Source organism: Pipistrellus kuhlii, unplaced genomic scaffold (assembly GCF_014108245.1).
Source record: "Pipistrellus kuhlii isolate mPipKuh1 unplaced genomic scaffold, mPipKuh1.p scaffold_m20_p_12, whole genome shotgun sequence".
In the NCBI taxonomy this organism is placed as follows: Eukaryota; Metazoa; Chordata; class Mammalia; order Chiroptera; family Vespertilionidae; genus Pipistrellus; species Pipistrellus kuhlii.
This window is the reverse complement of record NW_023425427.1, coordinates 21,818,587-21,842,156: the sequence shown is the minus strand read 5'-3', so window position 1 is coordinate 21,842,156 and position 23,570 is coordinate 21,818,587. Positions and strand designations below refer to the sequence as shown.

The 23,570-nt window shown below is 41.0% G+C and overlaps 1 protein-coding gene across 3 annotated transcripts in view; it reads right to left on the bottom strand.

Annotated features, from left to right (window-relative positions):
- Positions 1-14,693: 14,693 nt before the first annotated feature.
- RASEF (RAS and EF-hand domain containing) overlaps positions 14,694-23,570 on the bottom strand; it is a 50,055-nt gene continuing 41,178 nt past the window's right edge. For 2 of the 3 annotated variants that reach the window (XM_036433688.2, XM_036433686.2), the window contains 3 exons: positions 22,400-22,519; positions 19,580-19,656; positions 14,694-15,467 (listed from right to left, as the gene is read on the bottom strand). In XM_036433688.2, coding sequence (XP_036289581.1) covers positions 15,362-15,467; positions 19,580-19,656; positions 22,400-22,519 — 303 coding nt within the window. In that variant the 3' untranslated portion in view covers positions 14,694-15,361. Of the gene's footprint in view, positions 15,468-19,579; positions 19,657-21,585; positions 21,688-22,399; positions 22,520-23,570 lie in introns of those variants that run through there. The other variant, XM_036433689.2, reaches the window with a different exon arrangement.

The following is a 23,570-nucleotide window of genomic DNA, read 5'->3' as shown; positions in this document are numbered from 1 at the left end:
AGCCAGCCTATGGGGAGTGCATCTGTGACATCCATAATCGCTGCCCAGTCTCAAGAGACTCTTTGAGATTACTGCTTCTGTCAGAAAATTAATAATCAGAGAGGGGGCAGGGAGCAGAAGCATCGCAAGCAGCAGTTTCTTAACCAAAACAAATTTCAGTCTGTATTTGTGTCTTTGCTGTTGGAGTAGGTAGTTAGATAGTTATGATCAGGGCAGGGACAGTGCATACAGAGCATGCTTAAATAAAACAGAGTTAAAAATAATCATCACAATTAGAAGAAGAAAAAATAACAGGGAAAAAGTAATACAGTTAAAGTGGCTCACAGCACCGAAAGGACAAATCTTAAAAGCCCATCAGTTAAGTAGGCAAACAGAATTCTAGGAAGCCCACTAGCTATGCAGGCAAACAAAATTCTAGGAAGCCCACCAGCTAAAGGACAAATAGTACAAAAGGATTAAGGCAGAACATGGGAGGGACAAAAACAGGACAAACAGCTAGGAGCTAGACCCATTCAGGCCAACCCTGCCTGAGCTGCCCCTCTGAGTGTCCCTCATGTGTACTCTCACTTTTAAATAAAACTTTGTAGCTTATTGCAATTCTGTCTCTAGTGCTGAAATCCTTCCTCTGAGGGGCAAGAACCTGATCTTGCTGATCCACAGCACCGCTGGCATTTGTCTAATTAAGGGCTGAGAGAGCAACACAACCTCCTTCTGGGTCCTCCTTGGCTTGACACACCTCAAGCTTCCTTCCTCACCCACTGCAGAGGCCAGAGATTCCCTGTGCAAGAGACCACAGCTAGATGCCAGAGCTCTGGGCCTCTCTGCCGGCTCCATACTTATCCCTTAATCTCTAATGTGGTCCTGTGGTTTCTCTCCCACTTCCTACCTCTCTGCTTCATCAAGATGTCTGTTGTATTTTCTGCTTGGCTTTTAGTAGTGGCTTTGGTCTTATGAATAAATCTCTCAATCATGCCCATTCTCCCATGCTAAGCCCAGATCCCAGAGCCCATGGCCCTTATCTGAGAAGGGATTGGACATGCAGAGTTGATAATCCTTTAATTGGCTGATCTCACAAGGCTCACATGTGTCAGAGTGCACATGTGCACACACACACACACACACACACACACACAAATGTATATAACCATGTATGGGTGAACCTGTCCAGTTACTTTTACAACTAAATCTCAAAAGATTTCCCCAGGACATGGCTTCTCTCCCTCCATATCTTAGAGATATTTTCTCTAGGTGGGTCTTTACTATGCTTGAAGTGGTAAGATGGCTATGGAAGCTCTAGTCCTTCAAGTTCAAGTTTAGCTGAAAGATGTCTCTGTCCCTGTTTCTGAGTTCTCGGAAACACATTTTATTATATTCCACTGACTTTCAATCTTTCTCAAGACATTCCCTGAACCAATTGTTGTGGCCAAAAATTTTTAAGCATGGATGCCTCCCAAATTCACCTGAAGCATAGAGATTGCAGACTGGAGAGACTCTCCAGGAAAATTCTAGATTTGGGGCTGGAAGAAGAGAGAATGAATGCTGGGGTGGATGAGTAAGTGCCTGTACATTAAAATAACTGGGTAAATTGCTTCATCTTTTTGTGCCAGTTATGTAAGTTAAGAAGTAGTTCAATTTTGTAACAATTCACAAAATCTGATAGTGTGAAGCGATCATTCAGTTCTTGACTATTCCAGATGTACGTCATGGACCAGCAAACTGTTTCACCCGGAAACTTGAGAGAATTGCAGAATCTGAGGCTACCTGGGCCCACTGGATCAGAATCTGCATTTTTAACAAGATCTCCAGTATGTAATCAATGATCCAAACTTACCTCTGAGTTTACAGATATGAAACCTGGGATGAAGCAAATGAAGAGCTTTGCCCAAAGTCATAAACCAATCAGCTGTGGACCTGGAACAGGAAATAGAATCCAGGTCTCTTGTCATGCATGGGAGGCTTTTTCCCATGTTGGCACTCATTTGCAGGGTAAATGTGCCAGTTCATCAAATTATGTTTTTATAAAAATGTGCAAATCAGATATGTCACTATAGTATAATGGGGTCAGAAGTGCAATTCTATAATCAGAGAGGTCTGGATTCAAATCTCAGCTCTAGCTTTTTCGACCTCCTAAATTTGTGAAAGTTCCTTGACTGATGTAAAATGCTGTTTCCTCCTCTACCTATCTTACAGAATTAATCTAGGAATTGAAAGAGATAAGACATGGGCAGGCCAGTGTAGCTCAGTGGTTGAGTGTGAATCTATGAACCAAGAGATCACAATTCAATTCCAGGTCAGGGCACATGCCCAGGTTTCAGGCTTGATCCCCAGTAGGCACAGGCAGGAGGCAGCCCACCAATGATTCTCTCTCATTATTAATGTCTCTCTCTCTCTCTCTCCCTCTCCCTTCCTCTCTGAAATCAATAAAAATATAATTTTAAATAAAAGAGACAATGCCCTAGCCAGTTTGGCTCAGGGGATAGAGGGTCCCAGGTTTGATTCCAGTCAAGAGCATGTACCTCTGTTGCAGACTCCTCCCTGGCTGGGTCCTGGTCAGGGCACATGCAGGAGGCAACCAATTGATGATTCTCTCTCACATTGATGTTTCTCTCTCTCTTTCAGTCTCCCTAAAAACCAATAGAAAAATATCCTTGGCTGAGGATTAAATAAATAAATAAAAATAAAAGAGAAAAGGCATCTATTTATGTTACATTTGCTTAAATTTTTATTAGTATTTTGAGCACATCGATCTCAAAATATTATTTTATCATGGAATAACTTTTTCCATTCATTCATTTTTTTCATTCATATTTTTTTAGGCTTTAGCAATACAAATATGGATAAATATGAGTATCTGCCATCAGCAGGAGGAGATAGAGTGGCAACAAATTTGGCTGTAACTAATGCAAGCCCATCTACATGAAAAAAGTGCCACCGAAGCAAAGGGAAGAAGTGATAAATTTTGTCTAGAAAAGGAAGACAAGTCTTCTCAAAAATAAAAATTACACAGCCTGCACTTCCATGAGGGCCTGGGAGTTGAATTTCAGTTAGTTAGTTTTGAGGACTCCACATTCATGTAGTATTGACAGTTAAAAGCATTAACATATAAGCAAGATAGCACCCTCAGCAGAATCATAGGATTGCAACACAGAGCTAAAAGGGCTGTGATGGCTACTGGGATGTTCCCCCAGTATCTTCCCACTTCCTTTCCAGTAAGTCAGTTGTAGTCAATGAACTGGGCAGAAGTGATGTGTGCTGGTTCCAGAACAAAGTGTAGAAGGGGCTCAAGAAAACGTGTTCTAGGTGGTGCAGTTAACAAGATGCCAAACTTCTGGCACGGCACAGAGCAGAGTCCCCTGCACCTGAGACATGCTACATGAGTGAGAAATACATTTTGGTGATAAATTACTCAGATTTGGGGTTGCTTATCACCACCGCATAACCCAGAACACCTAATTCACATGGGATAATAATGTCATGGAGAGTGACTTCTCATTCAATAGTGGAGGAAACCCTGGCATCAGAAGGGATTGGCCTCAGCAAAAGGGGGTGGTGGAGGTTGTTGCTAATCCTATCCAAATGTTTCACTGTGCAGAACTTTCTAATCATATTTTTCCTGCTCACACAACAGTATTTTTCAGAATTTAATCTTGAAATCTTACTAAGGATACGCACTCTCTTGTGGCCAATGAAACCAAAATATGCCATTGGGTCATTGTGCTTTTCCGTGTTACAATTGCCTTAAGCAAAACAAATCCATCTGTGTGTCTCTGAATGCCAGTTCAAAGTCTCTTGACCATCTACAATCCAACATCTTACTAGGTAGAAATAGGCTTGGAGGTTGAGACCAAAAGATTGTCACAGCCCAGTGGCACACTCCTCCCAGACAACATTTCTAATGGGAGGCTGACAGACTTCTAACTACAGTAGTTCCAATGGGCCACTCTAATAACCTACTTCTTCTGATTGCATTTATTTTTAATGATTATTTTCCCTGCATGCCAATCCAACCTGTGCTCCAACCCAGACTAAGGGGGAGGGGAGGAAGCAGAGGACAGAGAGCGTTGTCTTGGGCTGCATTGCCACCTAGAGGCACTGCTGAAGAACTGACACTCTGCTGTTTAGAGCAGTATTTTTCAACCTTTTTTGGGCAAAGGCACACTTGTTTCATGAAAAAAATCACGAGGCACACCACCATTAGAAAATGTTAAAAAAATTAACTCTGTGCCTATATTGACTATATATAAAGTAATTCTCTTGAATAGGAATCAAATAAACACAAAGAAAGTATTTTATAATTACTTTATTATGAAATATTAAGTAAACAAAATAGTGAAAAATTATAAAATTCTTGTCTTGTCTGCACCTACGGCACACCAGGCAACATCTCGCGGCACACTAGTGTGCCGCGGAACAGCGGTTGAAAAACGCTGGTTTAGAGAGCATGGTTGTGTGGAGTTCTAAGGAGACCTTTCTTACATTTAAGTCTTTTATCCATTTTGAGTTTATTCTTGTGTATGGTGTAAGTGGGTGGTCTAGTTTCATTTTTTTCCATGTATCTGTCCAATTGGGTGGAGAAGGGCAAAGGGGGAGAAATGATGGGCATCTGTAATATTCTCAACAACATAATAAATCATTACTTTTTAAAAAGAAAGGAGACATTTTCCCCACTGCAACAGAGTGGGGGAGGGGGGGGAGGATGGGGGAGCAACAACTCCCTCAGTTTCACTTCATCAAAATATATAATATTATGAAAAAAGCATGACCCTAGGTGTGTTCAGTGAAAAATTATTCTTGGCCCTAAGGAAGGAGGTCCTTTCAGGAATAGTTCCGCTCAGGAAATGTTTTCCTTTGCACAGTTCTTTTCACGACAACAGTTAGATTTGATTTGCAGCTTGAGCTAAACTGAGAAAAAATCATTTGGCCATGGATTGTTACAAATGTCTGAATAGGTCCATATGGTCGGAACTAAATCAAATTGCAAAATTGAAATGTATTCAAAAGTTATTCGGAATCAACTCAGAAGCCAGGAAGTAAAGAACATGGCTGATGACAACTTGTTGTGTACTTAAATTCTGCAAATGACAATTTGACACGCATATTTCTAATTTTCACCATTTTAAGGGCAAATGTCTATTGTTGACAAGGTCTTTCACTCTTTCTCAGGCAATATCAACTTTTACACAAATGCAAACTACTTTAAGTAAACATGAAGAACTTGTGTTTCATGAGGATGTCATTTTCAAATGATTAATGCCATAAACACACAAGTTCAAGGAAAAGATCATTTCAGCAGTCTTTTGGAAAGATAAGGAACTAGTATTAATGATATTTGCGAAAAGAGATGGACAAAAATCAGTGACAAATCATTCAAGGCCTATTTCAGCTAAAACTTCTTTATGACATTTTAAGCCAATAACAGTGGGCTTCTTTGAATTTAAAGAGCACACACACATTAGGAACATACCCCGGGTACAGCAGACCATGTGGCTACCTTCGTTTGCATCATTTCTCTGGGATCAAAAAATGATGTGCAAAGGACAACAGAGCAAAGCCACAAAATGGGGGGGGGGAATGCATTGTCAGCACAAATATCTTTTTACCTATAAATTGAAAAGCAGACAGATTAACAAGTCCACTCATTAGAAGACATGGTCATTTTCAGAAGGGCAAAACTTAGCACAGTTAAAATAACTATTTACTTTTTTAGTGCTACTTACAGTGCTTCTGGTGCTACCTTAGTGTTTTATTCTTTTAGTCCTCCAACAACTCTGAGTAGTGGGTACTATCAACTTCCCATTTTACAGACGTGCAGAGTTGAGGTCCAGCAAGATTAATTAAGCCAACTTGATCCTATACCCAAACTCAGATAGCCTGTGCTCAGAGCCTGAACTTCTAAATACAGGCAAACCTCATGCTATTGCATTTTGCTTCTTTGCTGTTCACAGATGTGGTGGGTTTTTGTTGTTGTTGTTGTTTTGTTTTAGTTTTTGTTGTTGTTGTTGTTTTTTACAAATGGAAGGCAAGACCCTCCCCCTGCCAATATATTACTACTGGCTTTATTGCTGTGGACTGGATCCAAACCCTAGATTTCTCCACAGTATGCCTATATTATGTCATTAAATTACCACAATAAAGAACAATTTCTGTAGGACAATTCCAGAAACCATACTCCTTTCTCCTGAAGGGTTGTTGAAGATGCTCCTCAACTTAAGGAAAGTCACCGCCTTGCTGACCACCACTCCTGCTGCCTCTCTGTACACTCCCTTTTCTATTGGGATGCCCATCCAGGTCAGATCACCTCCCAAACATGGATAGAAGCCATAACTCCTGCCAGTGTACTGGGATCTGATGGCTTTCCCCCCTGGATCCTTCTCCCTGGAGCTGAGCCAGCCCATTCTTCAGTCACCCATGAGGAATTTCCTTTTCCCACTAAGCTTCCCCTCCCAGGCCCCGGGTGAAGGTGACTTTCTGAGGTTAATTAGTATAGCATGTTTGAGGCAGGTGTTCAATAAATATTTGAATAGGATCAATGGAGGTATTCCCAAAGCTTAATCAAGCCAGAGGCATTTTCAATATTGATGGGGTTCCTAGCAGCTCTTCTAACCTCACCCAAGATCCCCGGTGGCTAAAGATACAAAGTGGTCGATCGCCTACAGGCATTCCTTGTTCTCCCCAAGTGCCCTCTGGGAGAACTGCAACACTGAAAAGCCTCAATAATAAGGATTTTACTGGTTAAAAAAAAAGAAATCAGCCAGGGGGAAAAAGACTCATCTGCAAATGCCATTAAACTAAATATCTCTTTGTTGTACTTTGTCGATCTTTTCTGGTTAGGGTGAAAGGGAGGTCATTTAAAGGTAACTCCCAGAAGCTGCCACTGTTCATTCAACATGTTCAGTTGGGCTAATTATTAACTCTTATGCTATCAGGATATAATAAAGTCTAAATTATCAATGGGGTTGGGGAAAAGGAGAATAGAGAGATTTGAAATCCCTGGGCACACACCTAATACTAATCACATTTTACCCTAGCTTCTGTTTCTCTGGTTCAGAGGTATTGAATGAATGAATGAATGAATGAATGAATGAACAAAAGAACCAACAAATCAACCAATGAAGAAACAATTTCACAAAGAAACAAAGACATCCTGGGGTCAATCAAAGGTAAAAGGTCACCAGAGGCAGTTCCACAACTACATCTACACAATGAACAACCATATGGATATTCTCTCCTTGTATTTAGAATGTGCTGCCAGGAGGTGCATGCTGCCTTGTGACCTGGATCATCTGCCCAAGAGTTGGGGGCTCCAGCAAACTGAGCTCCATAGAGCCAGGGAATGTTCATAGCATCATACCCAAGACAGACTGCCAATGATGGGAGCCAGAGGAGGTTGGATATCAGGAGTCAACAGAATGCCAAGTTGGGGGTCTAAGAGGAGAGTGAGCCAGAGAAGATAAGCCAAGCAGAGAAGAGTAGATGTGTGTGAGGGCCATTTGGCATGGCTGTGATTTCTTTTTTCTTTGTTTTTATTTTTCAAAATAGGTAATACAGTTTACCCTTAAACAACCTGGGCTCAGGGGCACTGGTCCTCTGCAAAGTACAAAAATTCGCATATAACTTGATTCCCCTCCAAAACTTAAGTTGTCCCTCAGGATCCCCAAGGGATTAGTTGTAGGACCCCTGCAGGTACCAAGCTTCATGGATGCTCAGAACTCTTATATAAAGTCGCATAGATCAATGCATACAGTCTTCTCTCTGCATCTAAGGACTCCCAGCCACAAATCAAAAGCAGCACAAGTATTTATTGAAAAAAAACTTGCATGTAAGCGGACTCATGCAGTCAAGCTTGAGTTGTTCAAGGGTTAACTGTACAAGGAGCCAATCTATGTACTTTCTTAGTGCTCCCACTGAAATCCCATGGAGTCTATAATCTCAGGAGTTATAAACTCCTCAAAGGACCATATCAGTTTATGGCTATCTAAACAGCCTCTACGAGATAAGAGGCACCGAGCACACATTAACCCAGTGGCTGTTGGAGAAACCTGTGAGCAAGCCCAGTCTTCCAATTACCACAGCTGGAATTTATTTGTGGTTCTACTTTCTCTGGTTGCTGAGACGACCTCTTTTGTGATCTTGTCAACTCAATGATACGTTCCTCAGAAATAGGGAGCATCCTCTTTTTCTCTCTGCCCAGTCTTTCAGAGAGCACTCCCCATAACCAGTGCTATAAAAATGATGAGTTGGTCAACTCTATGTCAAGGTGTGGCTGTTTAGTTCAACTTAATGTAAATGGTAAATGCTTATTTCCTGTGCTCAAAGGGCACTTAGGAAATTTAAAAATCATCAGCATACTCTATAGGAAAAAAAAGTGTGAACATTTTGGTAGTGTCATTACTTAGGTTTTCAAAATTAAAAGATTAAAAAGCAAACTAGTAAAGAGTAAAGCATTGTTCCTTCTTTAAATTTGTATCATCTAATAACTTGAAAATTGAGAAAAGAAAATGGCAATAGCATACAATTATTGTGGATATTGCAGTACACAGGAAAATGGCCCGCCAAAGTACCAATCCACAGAACCTATGAATGTCACCTTATTGGCAAAGGGAAGCTTGCAGATGTGAATACTGACATTGGGATGGAGAGGATATCCTGGATTACTTAGGTCTATGATTGGCAAACTATGGCTCGCAAGCCACATGTGGCTCTTCGGCCTCTTGAGTGTGGCTCTTCCACAAAATACCACGGCCTGGGGGAGTCTATTTTGAAGAAGTGGCATTAGAAAAAGTTTAAGTTTAAAAAATTTGGCTCTTAAAAGAAATTTCAATCATTGTACTGTTGATATTTGGCTCTGTTGACTAATGAGTTTGCCGACCACTGACTTAGGTCATCTCAGTGTATTCACAAGGGTCCTTACAAGGGAGAGAGTGAGAGTAGGGTCCCAGCCAGAGAAGGAGATAGGAGGGCAGAAAAGGAAGCTGGAGTGATGTCATTGCCCACAGGGGACCAATGAGCCAAGGAATGCAGATCAACTCTAAGGCTGGAAAATACAGGGGATGGGTCCTTCCCTGGAGCTGCTACAAGAAACACCATTTTGCCCACACCTTAATTTTAGACCAGATTTATTTTTGTACTTCTGGCCTCCAGAACTATAAGATATAAATGTTTATATTGTTTTGAAGTCATAAAGGTCATTCTAATTTGTTAGTTCAGCAACAGGAAACTAATACAGATCAAATAGTAAAACAAGACATTGTACATATACTAATTATTTTGGGGTTTTATATCAAAATTAAGAGTTTTCACTTGTAAACAAAATAGAAAAAATGGATTTATTGAATTTTATATCTTTTCATTTTTGAGCTTTAGCAGAGAATGATCTTATTCAAAGGCTATGAGTGACTCACAGAATCAATGAGAAGGCTCAAGAGCACAATGCAGATTATAGATAAGCAGAGACCAAGAGGAACCAAGAGGAAACATATTTGTTCCATTGGACCCCAGGTCTGGGTCCAATCAGGATGCAGACCTCTGCCCTCACTGTGGTGTGAGGGGTTCAGTGACTGCCTCAAACTGCAACACCCTTTCAGAGTGGAGTGATGGGTGTAAGCCTGTGATGAGCCAGTCTGAGTTGTACATTACACCCATTTAGCTTCTCTCAGGACCCACAGAGCTCTACTTCCCACTAGCATTCACATGGAACAGGATTTCCCTAGAGAAGAACTGTTCAGAGGCTGATAGTGACAAACATCTACCGTGGGATCTGATCATTTGAATTTCTTAGCACAGTTTAGAATTTAAAACACTGTTGAAAAGATGCATGAAAAACATAGGCAAGTGACGTGTTTACAAATTTGTTGTCGGCCCCACCAGAATGCGACCTGCTGTGAGTGGGTCTCCTGCACTCTGTAACTTCCTGGCTGGGATCACACTCATGATACTGTAACCACTGATCACAGTCAGGATTGATGAATGTGACTGAATGAGCTAGGGAACTGTCAGCAGCCAGATCACTGTGGTCCTTAGAAATCACATTAAGAAGTTGTAGGATATAATAAAGTTCCTGATATTTTGACTGATCAAGAAGAGATGTGTAGCGAGCTAGCAAACATTCATTTTACCCCTACAACCACAAAAGACCTACTCACCAAACATCCCCTTGATGGGATCTTTATCCAGCTCCAAGTTCTACCCCACTCACAGCTTTGGGAAGATGTGCCAGAAAACCTAGAAGGAAATTTTTTCAGGGAGCCAAAGCCCTAAGGACCATGAGAAACTCTACAGAAGCTAAGTTCAAATACAGCCTGAGATGTCACAGGTTCAAGGTCCTTACAACCAAATTCCCATTCTATGGATAGTTAGGAAATATAAATTCATAAGTGAACCAAAGAAAATTGGGTAATTATTCTTAGAACTATGCATTTAAAAATTTATCTTACCCTATAATTTTAAGTTGAAGCATTTTGGCCTATTTTACATTTTCAGCTATAAAAAACATAACATCTGGATCTGGAAAGAAAAATGTTAAAGTTTGCAAAACAGTATGCTTTCCTGGGGATTCGCTCCCATCTTGTGGACTTTTGGACACAACCCCTACACCTATAAGGATCCCATTCACAATGTTCCATTCTAACTTTGAGGCCCTCATTTCTCTCTCAATGATGTCCTTTTTAAATTCCTCCTACAAATACTCTATCTTCTATGATACCATAATTTTGTGGTCATTAAAATATCAAGATAGCAATGGGTTGCCTCCCGTATGCTCCGGACCAGGGCAGGGATCGAACCTGCAACTGAGGTATGTGCTCTTAATTGGAAATTGAACCTGGAACTCTTCAGTCCATGGGCCGATACTTTAACCACTGAGCAAAAACAGCCAGGCTCATGTTTTTACTGATATGAGAGAGTGAAAGGGAGATAGAAATATCACTGAGAAACATCAGCATAAATCAGCTGCCTCATGAGTACCCCCTACTGGGATCAAGCCTGCAACCTGGGCATGTCCCCTGACCAAGAATCGAACCAGGGATTTCTTGGTGTATGGGTAGATACTCAACCACTGAGCAATACCAGCCTGGCACACAACTTTTTTTTTTTTTTAATTGAGGGTGATCAGAGTGCCAAGCATTATCTCAAACCCTTTATGTACATTAATTCATTTAGTGCTCACAGACAGTAGGGCTAAGGGCTTGGTGCACTACGTCCAGTTAAACAAGTATAAGACCAATAATCTTGATGCTGATCAGTTAAAAAGGCTGCTACACAAGTGAGAGCAGGCAGCCTCATCTCAGAGTGGGCAAAACTTCCTGAAGGAAGAATGGTTAAGCTAAATGAGCAGGAGTTAACTAGGCAGTAAGAGTGTAGAGGGAGAAAATGGGTGTCAGAGAAAAAGACAACCACCTTAGGTCATGCGGAGGTCCTAAAATTTACCTCGATGCTCCTGGACACTACACCCCAGACTGGGTGACCTGCTCCCCCACTGGCCAGGATGGCCTGGTTGAGCCACAGCACCAACCACTATGTGTTCATTCTTTTCTCCCACGAGCTGCCCAGGCCAACCAGACCAGGCCAACCAGATCAGTGTGTCAGAGGCACCGTTTCATGTAGGCACCGCCTAGAATTAAAATTACTTCAGGGATGCCTGCAGCATAGTTAAAGGAAACACCCCAAAGACCAAAGGAAACCTGCTTTATTCAATTTACAATGCAGAAAAAATTTGTAGTTCCTTAGACATTTGCATGGCTGTAAAAATTACACTTTGTGGTATAATTATTAATGGTTTGAAGAGAAATAAAACAGTATAAACCAAGTATGGCAGATACCGTGAAAATGTAAACCATATAAAACAAAATCATAAAACAATTATTTAATACTCAGAGGACTACTTAATATATACATATGAAATTTCTTTCACAAACATACAGTAAAAGCCCACAAAAAAATAGCACTTGGAAACTGATCACTGTACAAATATGAAAATAAATCTTTATCTTTAACCTCAATTTTATCTTCAGTGAGAGGGCTGTGTGACTGGAGTTTATGCAAATCACATCATTTTGTATTAAATAATCAAGTGTCACAGATGTCATACAAAGCAGCAAGTGGAAAAAAATAAATTATGAAAATGCATGAGGCTAAAAGTTAACAGTAAAGAATGTCTCCTTATCAAACATTCTTTTCTATAATGAAATTAAAATATTAGCCCATGTGTCAGAATACATAAAAAAGGAACATAGTATAATAGCAATTTTAAAAACTCTCAAAGGCAAAATTCACACAAGATGTGTTACTTGCATAGAACTATGCAAATATATCTAATTAAGCCTAAGTTAAAAACATGAAATAGTCCTGTGCCATACACAAGAACAGACCAAAAATACAACGGTAGTCCCATAAGATCATAAGGGATTATAAGCAAAATAGTTTGTTTGCAATGTTAAAAGAAAAGGCTAGACCCACTTGGATGTTAATTTTACTTCTAGCTTTGGGTGGTTTAAATAGATGGGGAAGCTCAGTACACTGTCCATCTGCCCACGAAAGCAAGCGCGCGCGCGCACACACACACACACACACACACACACACACACACACACACACTTGTGCACAAACTCCCCTCCCATTTCTCTTTTTCTTCTCTTCCAGTCTAACAGTCCAGTTGCACATCCCCCCTTCCGCAGCCCATCACACTTCTCCCTCCCTCCCTCTCTCTCTCTCTCTCTCTCTCTCTCTCTCTCTCTCTCTCTCTCTCTCTCCTCTCTACCTTTCTCTTTTGTTATTTTTCCTCTCAAGCTTTATCTCTCAAGGTCTCTTTCAACCTCTACTCTCCCTTTCTCTCTCCTCTTTCCTTCCCTCTCTGCCTTCCCAACCTTCCTTCCTCCTGATGTCCATTCTCCCTCCACAGCCCTCCTCCATGACCTGGTGCCCCACTCATGCACATGGGCACACACACTTTATCTTTTGTAACATTTTTACGGCTCCTTTTCTCTTTAGACGCATTTAAACACACTCACACACACACACACACACACACACACACACACACACACACATCAAAATATCCATGTTGGAACAGTTAAATACGACTGATTTGTCTATCAAGGGTGCCTGTGCAATCTAAGCAATTTGGGTGCACTGGCCATACAATTGAGAATTAAGACCCAGGTAATACTTCTATATCGTAAGGGTATCCGCATGTACAGATTGTAAGGCAAACAGAGAAAGACATTTGGGTGGAAAATAACGGCAACACAATAATGTGAACTATCAGTTTAGTGCAGCTGCACCAAACACCTAAACATGAGTTCCACATGACTGACATATATATATCAGGTCCATGCTAAATTGTCTTCACAGATGGCACCCAGACAGGCAATGCATAACCTTCATCTCAGTGTGTCCCCAAATAAGCACCACTCCTTCCATGTGCAGTTCTACAGCTCCCCACAAGCAAGGCATTCCTTTTGGTAAGAAACATAAACTTTCTGGGGAAGGGGAACCAACAAAAAACATAAAAGAGGAAACAGGAATCTATGGTGGAGTTGCTATAAATAGACCAACTTTCCAGGAAAAAACTAGAGGTCATCAACAGAGAGGAAGCATGCTTTCAAAAGCTAAACGATGCTGTAGCCACTTACAATCTATGGGTCAATTTTCATTAAAATAAATATAAAAGTTGGGGAATTTAAGGTTTGATCATAAGAATCACAAACAGGAGAAAAATAGCTACAATGAATTATTTTAATTCAACAAAAAGGAATGTTTCAGCTTACATGTAACAGCTACTCTTTAAGTTTTTCAGCCAACTACTTGGGGCCTGAACCTACATGAACCAAGGTAAGCTCAAATCTCCAGTTGGGAATAATGTAATTGGTTCAGGCCGCTGAAAACCAAAAACCAAACACCAGGCTTCGCTGACCCACCCCAGGGTCAGGTGTTGACCCCTTTGCTCTTAGGGACCTGTCAAAGGGAAAGTGTGGGAGGTACTGCAGGTTCTAGGAGAGCAAGGCCAACCTTGCTCTAGTCACATTGAACAAAGGATTCCCACTTCTCTCCTTACCACACCTCCTCTCTTAGAGGGATGTTTTTCCAAGAACCTTGCACAGCACTTCTTTCCTTGTCCATTATTTAAAGAAGTGGATCCTGGCAAGGAGGGAGTGGAGGGATTTGCACTGTATTGGAGATCCTGCTTTTAAATGACGGGAAGAGTTGAAATAAGCCTGCATATTTTGCCTTGGCAAAATGTTAAATGGTTCTAAGAACTAATGTATTTTTTTAATGAGATATAATTCACGTACCATTACATTCACCCTTTGGAAATATACAATTCAGTGGCTTTTAGGATATTCCAAAAGTTATGCAACTATTAATGCACATACAATTCCAGAACATTCTCATCATCCCAGAAAGATGTCACACGCCCATTAGCAATTGCTCACTCTTGATTCCTGGCTGTCTCCAGCCCTGGCAGTCTCTCACTGATGAGCTGTTTAAGTGGCATTGTACTCTCAGCAGCATGTGGTTTTCTGTGTGTGTGCTGGAATTTTTAACATCACACTTAAACCAAGGACTCTGTAAGTATACTGAGATTATAAAATACTTTCTTTTATATAGAACTATTTTTGTCACAAAAAAATGTTTTGTTTTACACATAGAAAAATAGATTTTTCTGTCTCCACCAAAGACTGAAAAGTGCCTTTTTCCCCTCAATTAAATTCTGTTCTTGTTTCAGAAGTGAGAAAAATCAATACTCTGATATTTTAAAAGTATAAACAATCAGAGTCTTTATTAACCATAGGCTATCACATGCTCCTTCTCACTTCTTAAAAAAAAAAAAAAAAAAGTGCTACAGAATGTGAGAGAATCAAGGCCATGCTGCCTTGTTCTACAGATGAGGACACAGAACTAACATGGGCCGGTGACATGTCCACAACCACAAGCCTCGTTAACAGCAAAGCCAGGGCCATACCCCCTTTTATCAGTATTCTAGTATTAAATATCTGAAAGAAATGTTGTCGTAGGTTTTGTCAGCTCCGCATGAATCTAATTAGGTCCATGAGTTTCTTCTACAGCTTTGATCTGAGCATGTGATTTTTTTTTTTAAATCACTTGAAAAACATTTACATGTTATCGATTAAGGCCCTGCAAGGACAAGACCAGTGTATTTAACCAGGGAGCCTAAATTGTTCATGGGAACATAGCGAAGAAGAGCCGAGGTTCTGGAAGGATCCACAGCAGGGTCCAGATCTCCCACGTGTAACTCTCCATGTGACAGTGTCTGTAGGCTGTACCACGCCATGTGAGAAGCAAGTAAGTCGCACACATTCTGTATTCTGGAAATGAAGACTTCACAGGTGAAGGTTTTGGAGGTTTAACCCTTGCAGCAATTCTTCATGTGGGTTGACTGTTTGGAACTGCTCCCACTCAGGTTGGTAACGGACTTGCTATCATCCTGGTCAGCTCTTTTCTTTACTTCCCTGGAGAGAAAGAGAAAGATAGAGAGAGGTAGAGGCAGAGGTAAAAGTAGAGGAGGTAGAGGGGGGATTACTGAGGCACAAACCTCAACCACAGATGGCTGTGGAAATAAAAGCAGCACTGCTGAGCATTGCCATCCAGACACTGGTCTAAATGCTTTTTAGGTGTTGACTTATTTAATCACCACAAGAACCACATGGATTTGTTGTGCCCATTTTACATTGGGTATATGAGGAGCTCCCTTAGGTCACACAGCTGGAGAGGTCATTCAGCTGGGATTCACAGCATGCAAGCTGGCTCCAACTCCAGCATTCTGAGCACCAAGCTACCGACTCACACATGCACACATTCATGCATACACAGGTGCATACACACATGTACGTGCACAGGCACTCTCACACATGAATACACAGAGCACACATGCACAGTCACACATGCACAAACAGATCACACATGCACATTCACGGGTGCATACACATGTGTACACATATATGCACAGTCACACATGCATATGCAGACCCACATGCAAAGTTGCATATATATGTGTGTACACACAGACTCCTTTTGCTCTCTTTTATAGTTTCACATGCTTTTGTCTGCCACACACACAGCCTACTCCTTACTACCCTAGACCTGGCTCCCAGCTCTGGCTGATACTTGCTGACATTAACAAGAAGCAATGCTGACTTAATTATACATGATCATGGAAGTAACAATGGATGGTTAAAATCCAGGAAAAAATTCCTTTTATATGTTCCTAAATTTCTTTTAGAATTAACAGATGCAATGCTGACCACAGGTCTCCGTGATCTTATCAAAGCTCCCTAGGAAAGTGTTCTTCCAAGTGTAGCTACAGGGCATGATGGTGACATATGAAGATCCTAACATCCCACTTTAGATAAGCCAAATGACATGGGTAAGATGAATGGGACAGCTAGTCCCCAAAATGTCCCCCCAAAAATTCCTCTTTCCAGTCAGGCTTGGCAATTGTGCTGAAATGATATAACTTCCTGAGCTTGCTGTGTTTTCCTGAAATTTCAGGCCATTGCTCAGTTAAATATCTGTGGTATTTGAATACATTGAATAACATTTGAAGCACCAGCCTTCCATTATTGATAAATTTACTTACCAGTGGACAAGGGTGTGTGGGTGTCCTAGCAGCTCAATAGAAAAATTTTGAAATTGCATTTCTAAGAGAAACTTTTCCTGGGATTGAGAGTTTTTCTAGGAACAAGCAAAGTAGCCCAGGGTGTCACATTTCTGGCATCGCCTCCAAAAGGAATCCTACAGATGGTGCACATCCAGAAACCCATCTCGTTCACTTTCATGACATGATGTGGTGGGGAAGGCACCATGCTGGGAGTTATCTTATGAGATGTAAATGGAGAACGTAGGTGTTTTCCATTTTACCCAACATTCTAAAGGCTGTAAAACTTTGTAAATACCCATTTAACCTGGGGAGAATATACCATGTCCACTTTGACAAGCAACTTTGAAGATGGAGTATAAAGCAAATTAGAGTCTTTATACATTTTCTTTCTTTATAATGTTCATACTTAACACACTGCTAATAACTAATTTAAAGACCTTAAACCAGGCCATATGTAATACAAACAGTAAGAAACGCAGTGATAAGCGAGTCACAAGTGCCCTCGTTATTGAAATGCTGTGTGCACAGGTGTTTTACATAAGCCCCAGCCTGTGTGGAAGCTACACCATAAATAGCCGCAGAAGCAAATGGGGATGGCCGGTTACAGCCTCTCCCATCTTTATGATATAATAAAGAAAATCGATCCAGCACTCTGGGTGTGACCATGCAATTTGAAGCAATTTAACTTTAATATGACCCTATGAGACAATTCAGCGTTAAATAGCGATTATACTATTCAGGAGAGTATAGATGGTTGTATATACAATCAGACTGTTGGATCTCTATGGGGCCCGGGAGATCATTTCCTTCAGCCCCACCCTCATTTTACAGATTAGAGAAGCCCACAGGACAACAGGGTCCCGTTCAAGACTTCACAGCAGTTGAGGGGCAGATATAAGGCTGGACTTTGAGCCTCCTGACACCACAATCCTCCAAAATGCTGGGAAGCAGCCCACAGCCATGCACAGGACCTGCTCAGCAGCCCCCTTGCCTGCTAAGACAGAGTAGCAATTAAGCACCACACTGCTTAAAGCTGAGATAACACTGAGCCCCTGCCTAGCTTCGGGCCCAATTGTGCTCTAAAGCAGCGATCACCAACCTTTCAGACCTCACAGACCACAGGTTAGCAACCTCTCCTCTAAAGACCTGCAGGCCCTTCCTATACCCATCTGCCTCCCTGGGCACACACCATCAACTCCATCCAGGAATTCTCATGCACATTTTAATGAAACACCAATACAACCAACTGAGAGAAAAAAAAGGGGCGGGGGGCAGGGGGAACACCTACCAACCCAACATCGTTAGTTCATTTCATTGTTTCATTAATTCTTCCCCCTTTCCCATTTCCTGAATATATCCTGTCTGACCAAAATGGCTGTGCACCCAAAAGTGCACGGAATCCATTATTTCACCTAATTTCTGAAGGTTTTATTTTGGCTCCTGACAAATGTGATATTAGCCCATGATTCTCCTACTAAGCAAAAGCAAAAAAAAACAAAAATGTAATTAACTTGACTTTATATGTTTAAATATTTGTTTGCCTTTTTTTTCTGCTGGTATTGAAAGTTAGCACTGTTTTGCTTTAAATGAAAATGATTTTCAGATTTCCAGTGTGGTGGGAGCAGGTGGCTCTCTCTCTCTTGGATTGATGTCAAAGGAGATAATGTTCAAATACTGAGTTCAAGCTCAGAGGCATCTTTCAGGCCCTGCCACAAACCAATAAGTAGGCCATTTAAAGTCCTGGGGGCCCTTTCCTGATTTTCCCAGGCCACAGTCTCTCCTGGGCCCCAGGCCAAGTCTTCTATTAATAGAATTCTATTCTAAGAAGCACTATACAAGTCACTAATACAAAAGCAGAATTTAAAATACTGCAAGGTATTTTAACTGTGAATGTATACTAGCAGAAGAGGCCAATTATCGTACTAAAGTCAAGATTCTTGTAAAACCTCATAAGTGATCAGTAAAAGCACTATATACACTGAGTGGCCAGATTATTATGATCTCTGAATGCTTAATAATCTGGCCACTCAGTGTATATATCCTATATAATAAAAGGCTAATATGCAAATTGTCCCCTCTACCAGGAGTTAGACCAGCAGGCAGGCCACCCAACTGCCCATGTCCCCTCCCCCTGGCCAGGCTGGCCAGACCCCACCCATGCACGAATTCATGCATACACACACACACACACTCACACACACACACATACACACACTGAATGTACCTACAATTACGTTTTTGCTTTGTCAGCAATTAAAGATCATAAGCCTGGATTTTGTTAACACACATTTTGATTTTTTCTTTCTTTTTCTTTTTAATATTTAATCCCTTTATCAGTAAAGAATCATGGTTTCATTTGTGACAGAAAACTAGGCAGAAGAGATAAACATAACATACCATGTTGTTATTTTGTAAGAATACTCTAAGAATTAAAACACATTTATATCCAAGTTGCTCAATAATGCAATATTCCAATCTACATTCCAAAATGTTATTAACACCATTGACTTAGCTAAGTAATTACCTGTGTAATAAATTTAACAAAGTGCTTCCAACTGGCACACATACAATTTGTTTTATTGAAGTTTCCTTTCCTTTATCCTTGGAAAATGTCATAATACTTATATTCATAATAGTCTCTGGTGTTTAAAATATGGTTCCTGTAAATTATTCATACGTGTCAACTATTAGCTTTGTGGTGACATTATGCAAAAACATCAATGACACCTCAGATGCATCTGCTTTGTTTAGCAGTAAAGATATGCTTGTCAATGTTCACAGTGAATGTGCAGCATTACCAGTCTTTATAACGTCTATTTTAATTGTTTCTCTAAGCACTGCTGAAAGAGAAGCCAGTGTTTTCCAATGTAGAGTCATGTCATGGTCAAGAGGTTTGACATGAGCACCAACTAAATGAAAACTCAAGTCTATATCCAGTTTTCCAAATAAGAGACAAAACTTTACCGGGCAAGATGGAGAACAGCTTCCACTACATTCGAACCGTCTTTGGCACTTGTTTCGCAGAACAATGCTCCATAGGTCTGTGGAAAAGAAACAGACACTATGAAACAAAGCCCTTGTTTAGGTGTCCTGAAATTTTAGCTTATAAATCAATAAATAAGATAAAAATATTTTCCTATTGAGTACACTGAGTGGGTAGTAACTAAGAAGTTTGATTCAGAGTTTCATAATTAAAAAGAAATAACTATTTCAATAGTTTAAATCTCATTACTCTAGAAATATCCTAGACACATTAGTTTTTAGTTTGCATTAAAAAAACACACACACAATATAAAATTTCTTGTTTTAAATACTTATTTTCAATAGTTGCACACATGCTACCCAATGTTCGCTATCAAATCATTTGAGAGAGATTAAAAAAAAATGATAACGTACACTCAGGAATAGAAAGTCCATCAAAAGTATGTCTGCTTTTGGTCAGCAGCTAACACACTTCCCCTTTCACACTATCCTTTCCTATCAAGATTCAGCAGCCTGCATGTGGCAAAAACCAATGGACATTTTCTAATCCTCTATTATTCAACCTTCCAGAGGGTATGTGTGTGACCACTGCTCCTATCACTCTCCTGCTTCCAACCCCTCAATGCTTCCCTTCCAGTCAAGTCATGTTCAAATGCTTTACAACGGCCAAAAAGTCCTAGCTTATATGTGGCCCCAGCCAGCCTCCCAGCCTTACTTACCACTGTTCTCTCTCACTCATGATGCTCCAGTTACCCTGGCCTTCCCTCCTTTCCCCAATGCTCCAAATTCCCGTCCATCTAAGGGCCTTAGCACCTGCTGTTCCCATTACCTAGGTTATCCCTACACCCATCAACCCTCTCCTCCAGAATGACTCTCACCTACCTTTGGATCTTAGGTAATCTTCCCTTAAAATTAAGATTGTTTCCTAACCCTCCAAAGGCCCTATTAGGTCTTCTTGTTATAAAACCTCAGAGCCATCTGTATTCATCCTGTGTAGAACTTATCACAATTGTAACTGATAAAGTTTCTTTTGTGTGTCTTTATTTAACAAGCTGGGGACAGTGTCCCTTAGGAAAGGAGAATATCATGTGCTGTGGGCCTGGGTGAGGGTCATTTGTGGAATATAATGAACAACATAAACTGATGAACAAAAACAGAGACAGAGAAGCATTGATCAAACCATCAAATCTCAGAGGGAAGGTAGGAGAGGGTGGGGGTAAAGGGGAAGAGATCAACCAAAGGACTTGCATGCATGCATATAAGCCTAACCAATGGTCACAGGCACCAGGGCGTGAGGGCAGGAGTGGGAGGGTTGGGGGGCACCACAGGGGAATAAGGACACATATGTAATACCTTAATCAATAAAGAAAAAAAAGAGAAAATTACCAAAAAAATTTAATCACAAAATGAACAGATTTCTGGTAAAAATGGGTAGTGCTGCTACTGGGTTCTATAGTCATGATGTTATGGGTGAGGCAGAGAATGCCTTTGAGGAAACAGGAGGGTATACATGATGAGATCATAAGTAAGCAAACCTTGGAAACTGAGAAAGCATGGGACAGGAATAATGAGGTCAGAAATGATGAGGTCTCTAAAGTGGCATGTGAGATCTCTAGAGTTTGATGTGGGATTATATATGTCTAATATCTGTCTCCCCAGACAACAAACTACAGGAGGACTGTCTTTTTTGTTCTCTGTTCTTTGCTCAGCACACATGGTGGAGACAATTAATTATGTGTCAAATGAATCTCTTCTGTATTCATTGTCTAGTTTTGATGTTTATCATATTTGGTTCACAGTTCCTAAATTTAAAACAAGCATGATCTCCCAACTCAGAATAGTGAAATTCAAACTTCTTTTTAAATGCAAATGGATTTGCTACCAAGAAGTCTTTCATAGTGCTGATGACTTTCAATGATGATAGCAGTGTCACACGATACTGCTATGGTTGTGAACTTCACCTCTGATCAAGAAGCATCTGATTCCTTGTAAGGTAGGACAAGTCATAAGGGGTATTCTGACATGGTGGTAACAATAGGATGGTAAACACTGCCCACAGTAGTCATTTGGACAGGAGTAAGCTCCATCCTCTACACTAGGGGTGTCGAACTCAATCAGAGAAGGGGCCAAAATCTAAAATCGCGGGCCGAATGGTTTACTGAACAGTCATAAACTGTCATTGTGATGGAAATGCAATGGAGTGTAGTGATGACAGCGCGGTGCGGGCCACATTGCAAGGCCTGGTGGGACGGATTTGGCCCGCGGGCCTTGTGTTTGACACATGTGCTCTACACAAATGAAAAACCAAAAACAATTCTAGACTCTTCCAACTAAACACAAACCTTACAGGGGGGAAAACACACACACAACACAAAAGTCTTCCTCTTCCCACCAGATGGATGACACGTTGCACCATCTTCTGTCCCTTGGCATTGTAACCCTCTGGAACCAAGCCCATCTTTTCAAAATAGAACACCTGTTCTTTTTCCTTTGGCTGGAGACAAGGACTAGAGAAGGATTCTGAGAACTGGGTGAGAGTGAGGAGGAAGACGTGATAATTCTGGCTCTGCTTTATCAATGGTAGGCAATGGGAGGAAAACATAGAGGGATTGATTTACATCTATGAGGGATTTAAATCTTGGTGCAACTACATAAATTCATAATGTGGGGGACAATGAGATTTCTTCCTGTATAAAGACAAGAGCCCCATCAGACAGGGTGCAGGCTCATCAAAGAACCTCGTTAGTAAAGGTGGACAAAAGTGAAAAATCCCTTCTAATCTGGACTGGTTCTCACTCTTACCATGGCCAGCTTTTCCCCAAAGTATGCCGGGACGCACTTCTCTCCCTCTGCAGCAGCAGACTCACGAAGATCAGTCTTGTTTCCCACCAACATAGTAGGAATGCTCTCGCTGGCTGCATCCTACCACAAAGAAAAGGAAAAAATATGCACACATCAAACACTGGACAAGTGAGGACAATGAGGACAGCAGCAGTCGTGTCCAAAAGCCATACGATGCATTGATACTATTGAATCTTTAACCCCCCTCCCCCCATATCTCTAAAAAGAGCTAAACACTTTCCCATTGCCAGGTGAGGACACTGGCATTCAAAGGTTTTTAATAGGAGCTTGTAAAGGCCTGGGCCAGGGTCTAAATTGACTGTATCCCCCTTCCTGCTACACAAACAATATAAACTCAAGAAGCATGACCTCATCATTTCCTATAACTTCCATTCGGCACAACAGTGATCACAGGTCCACTTCATTATCCCAGATACAAAACACGTAAGTAAATCCCTCAGCTATTATGAGGCCAAAATGGAGTTTGGAAGTTCCGCACTCGCTGCTATCTGGTTTACAAAAACAACAAAGTAAGAAGGTCCTTGCCCAAACCGGTTTGGCTCAGTGGATAGAGCATCAGCCTGCGGAGTGAATGGCCTTAGGTTCGATTCCAGTCAAGGTCATGTACCTTGGTTGCAGGCATACCCTCAGTACAGGGTGTGTAGGAGGCAGCTGATCAATGTTTCTCTCTCCTTGATGTTTCTAACTCTCTAACCCTCTCACTTCCTCTCTGTAAAAAAAATAAAAATAAGTAAATAATCAATAAAATATATTTAAAAAAGAAGGTCCTAAAAGTCAACATTTTTCCCATGAGGAGTCACTCTATTCAAAGCAACAGCTTCTCAGGATACTGCTTCCAAGACAGCCCAGGCCACTGTCACACTGCCTCACATTCTCAGTGGAGCTAGGGTGAAAGGGGAGATGGGAGAGGCAGAGCTGAGTTTGAGACCCCAACCCTCCCACCTCCTGGCCATTTACTGGCTGTGTGAAATCAGGCCAGTCCTTTCATGTTTTTGCCTCAATATCCATGTGTGTACAATGAAGAGGTTAATTAAAGGCACATGCCATCTCATTAACCTATAATGAGAATAAAAAAATATAACCTGCATTGCACAGAAAAAAATGGGTTTCT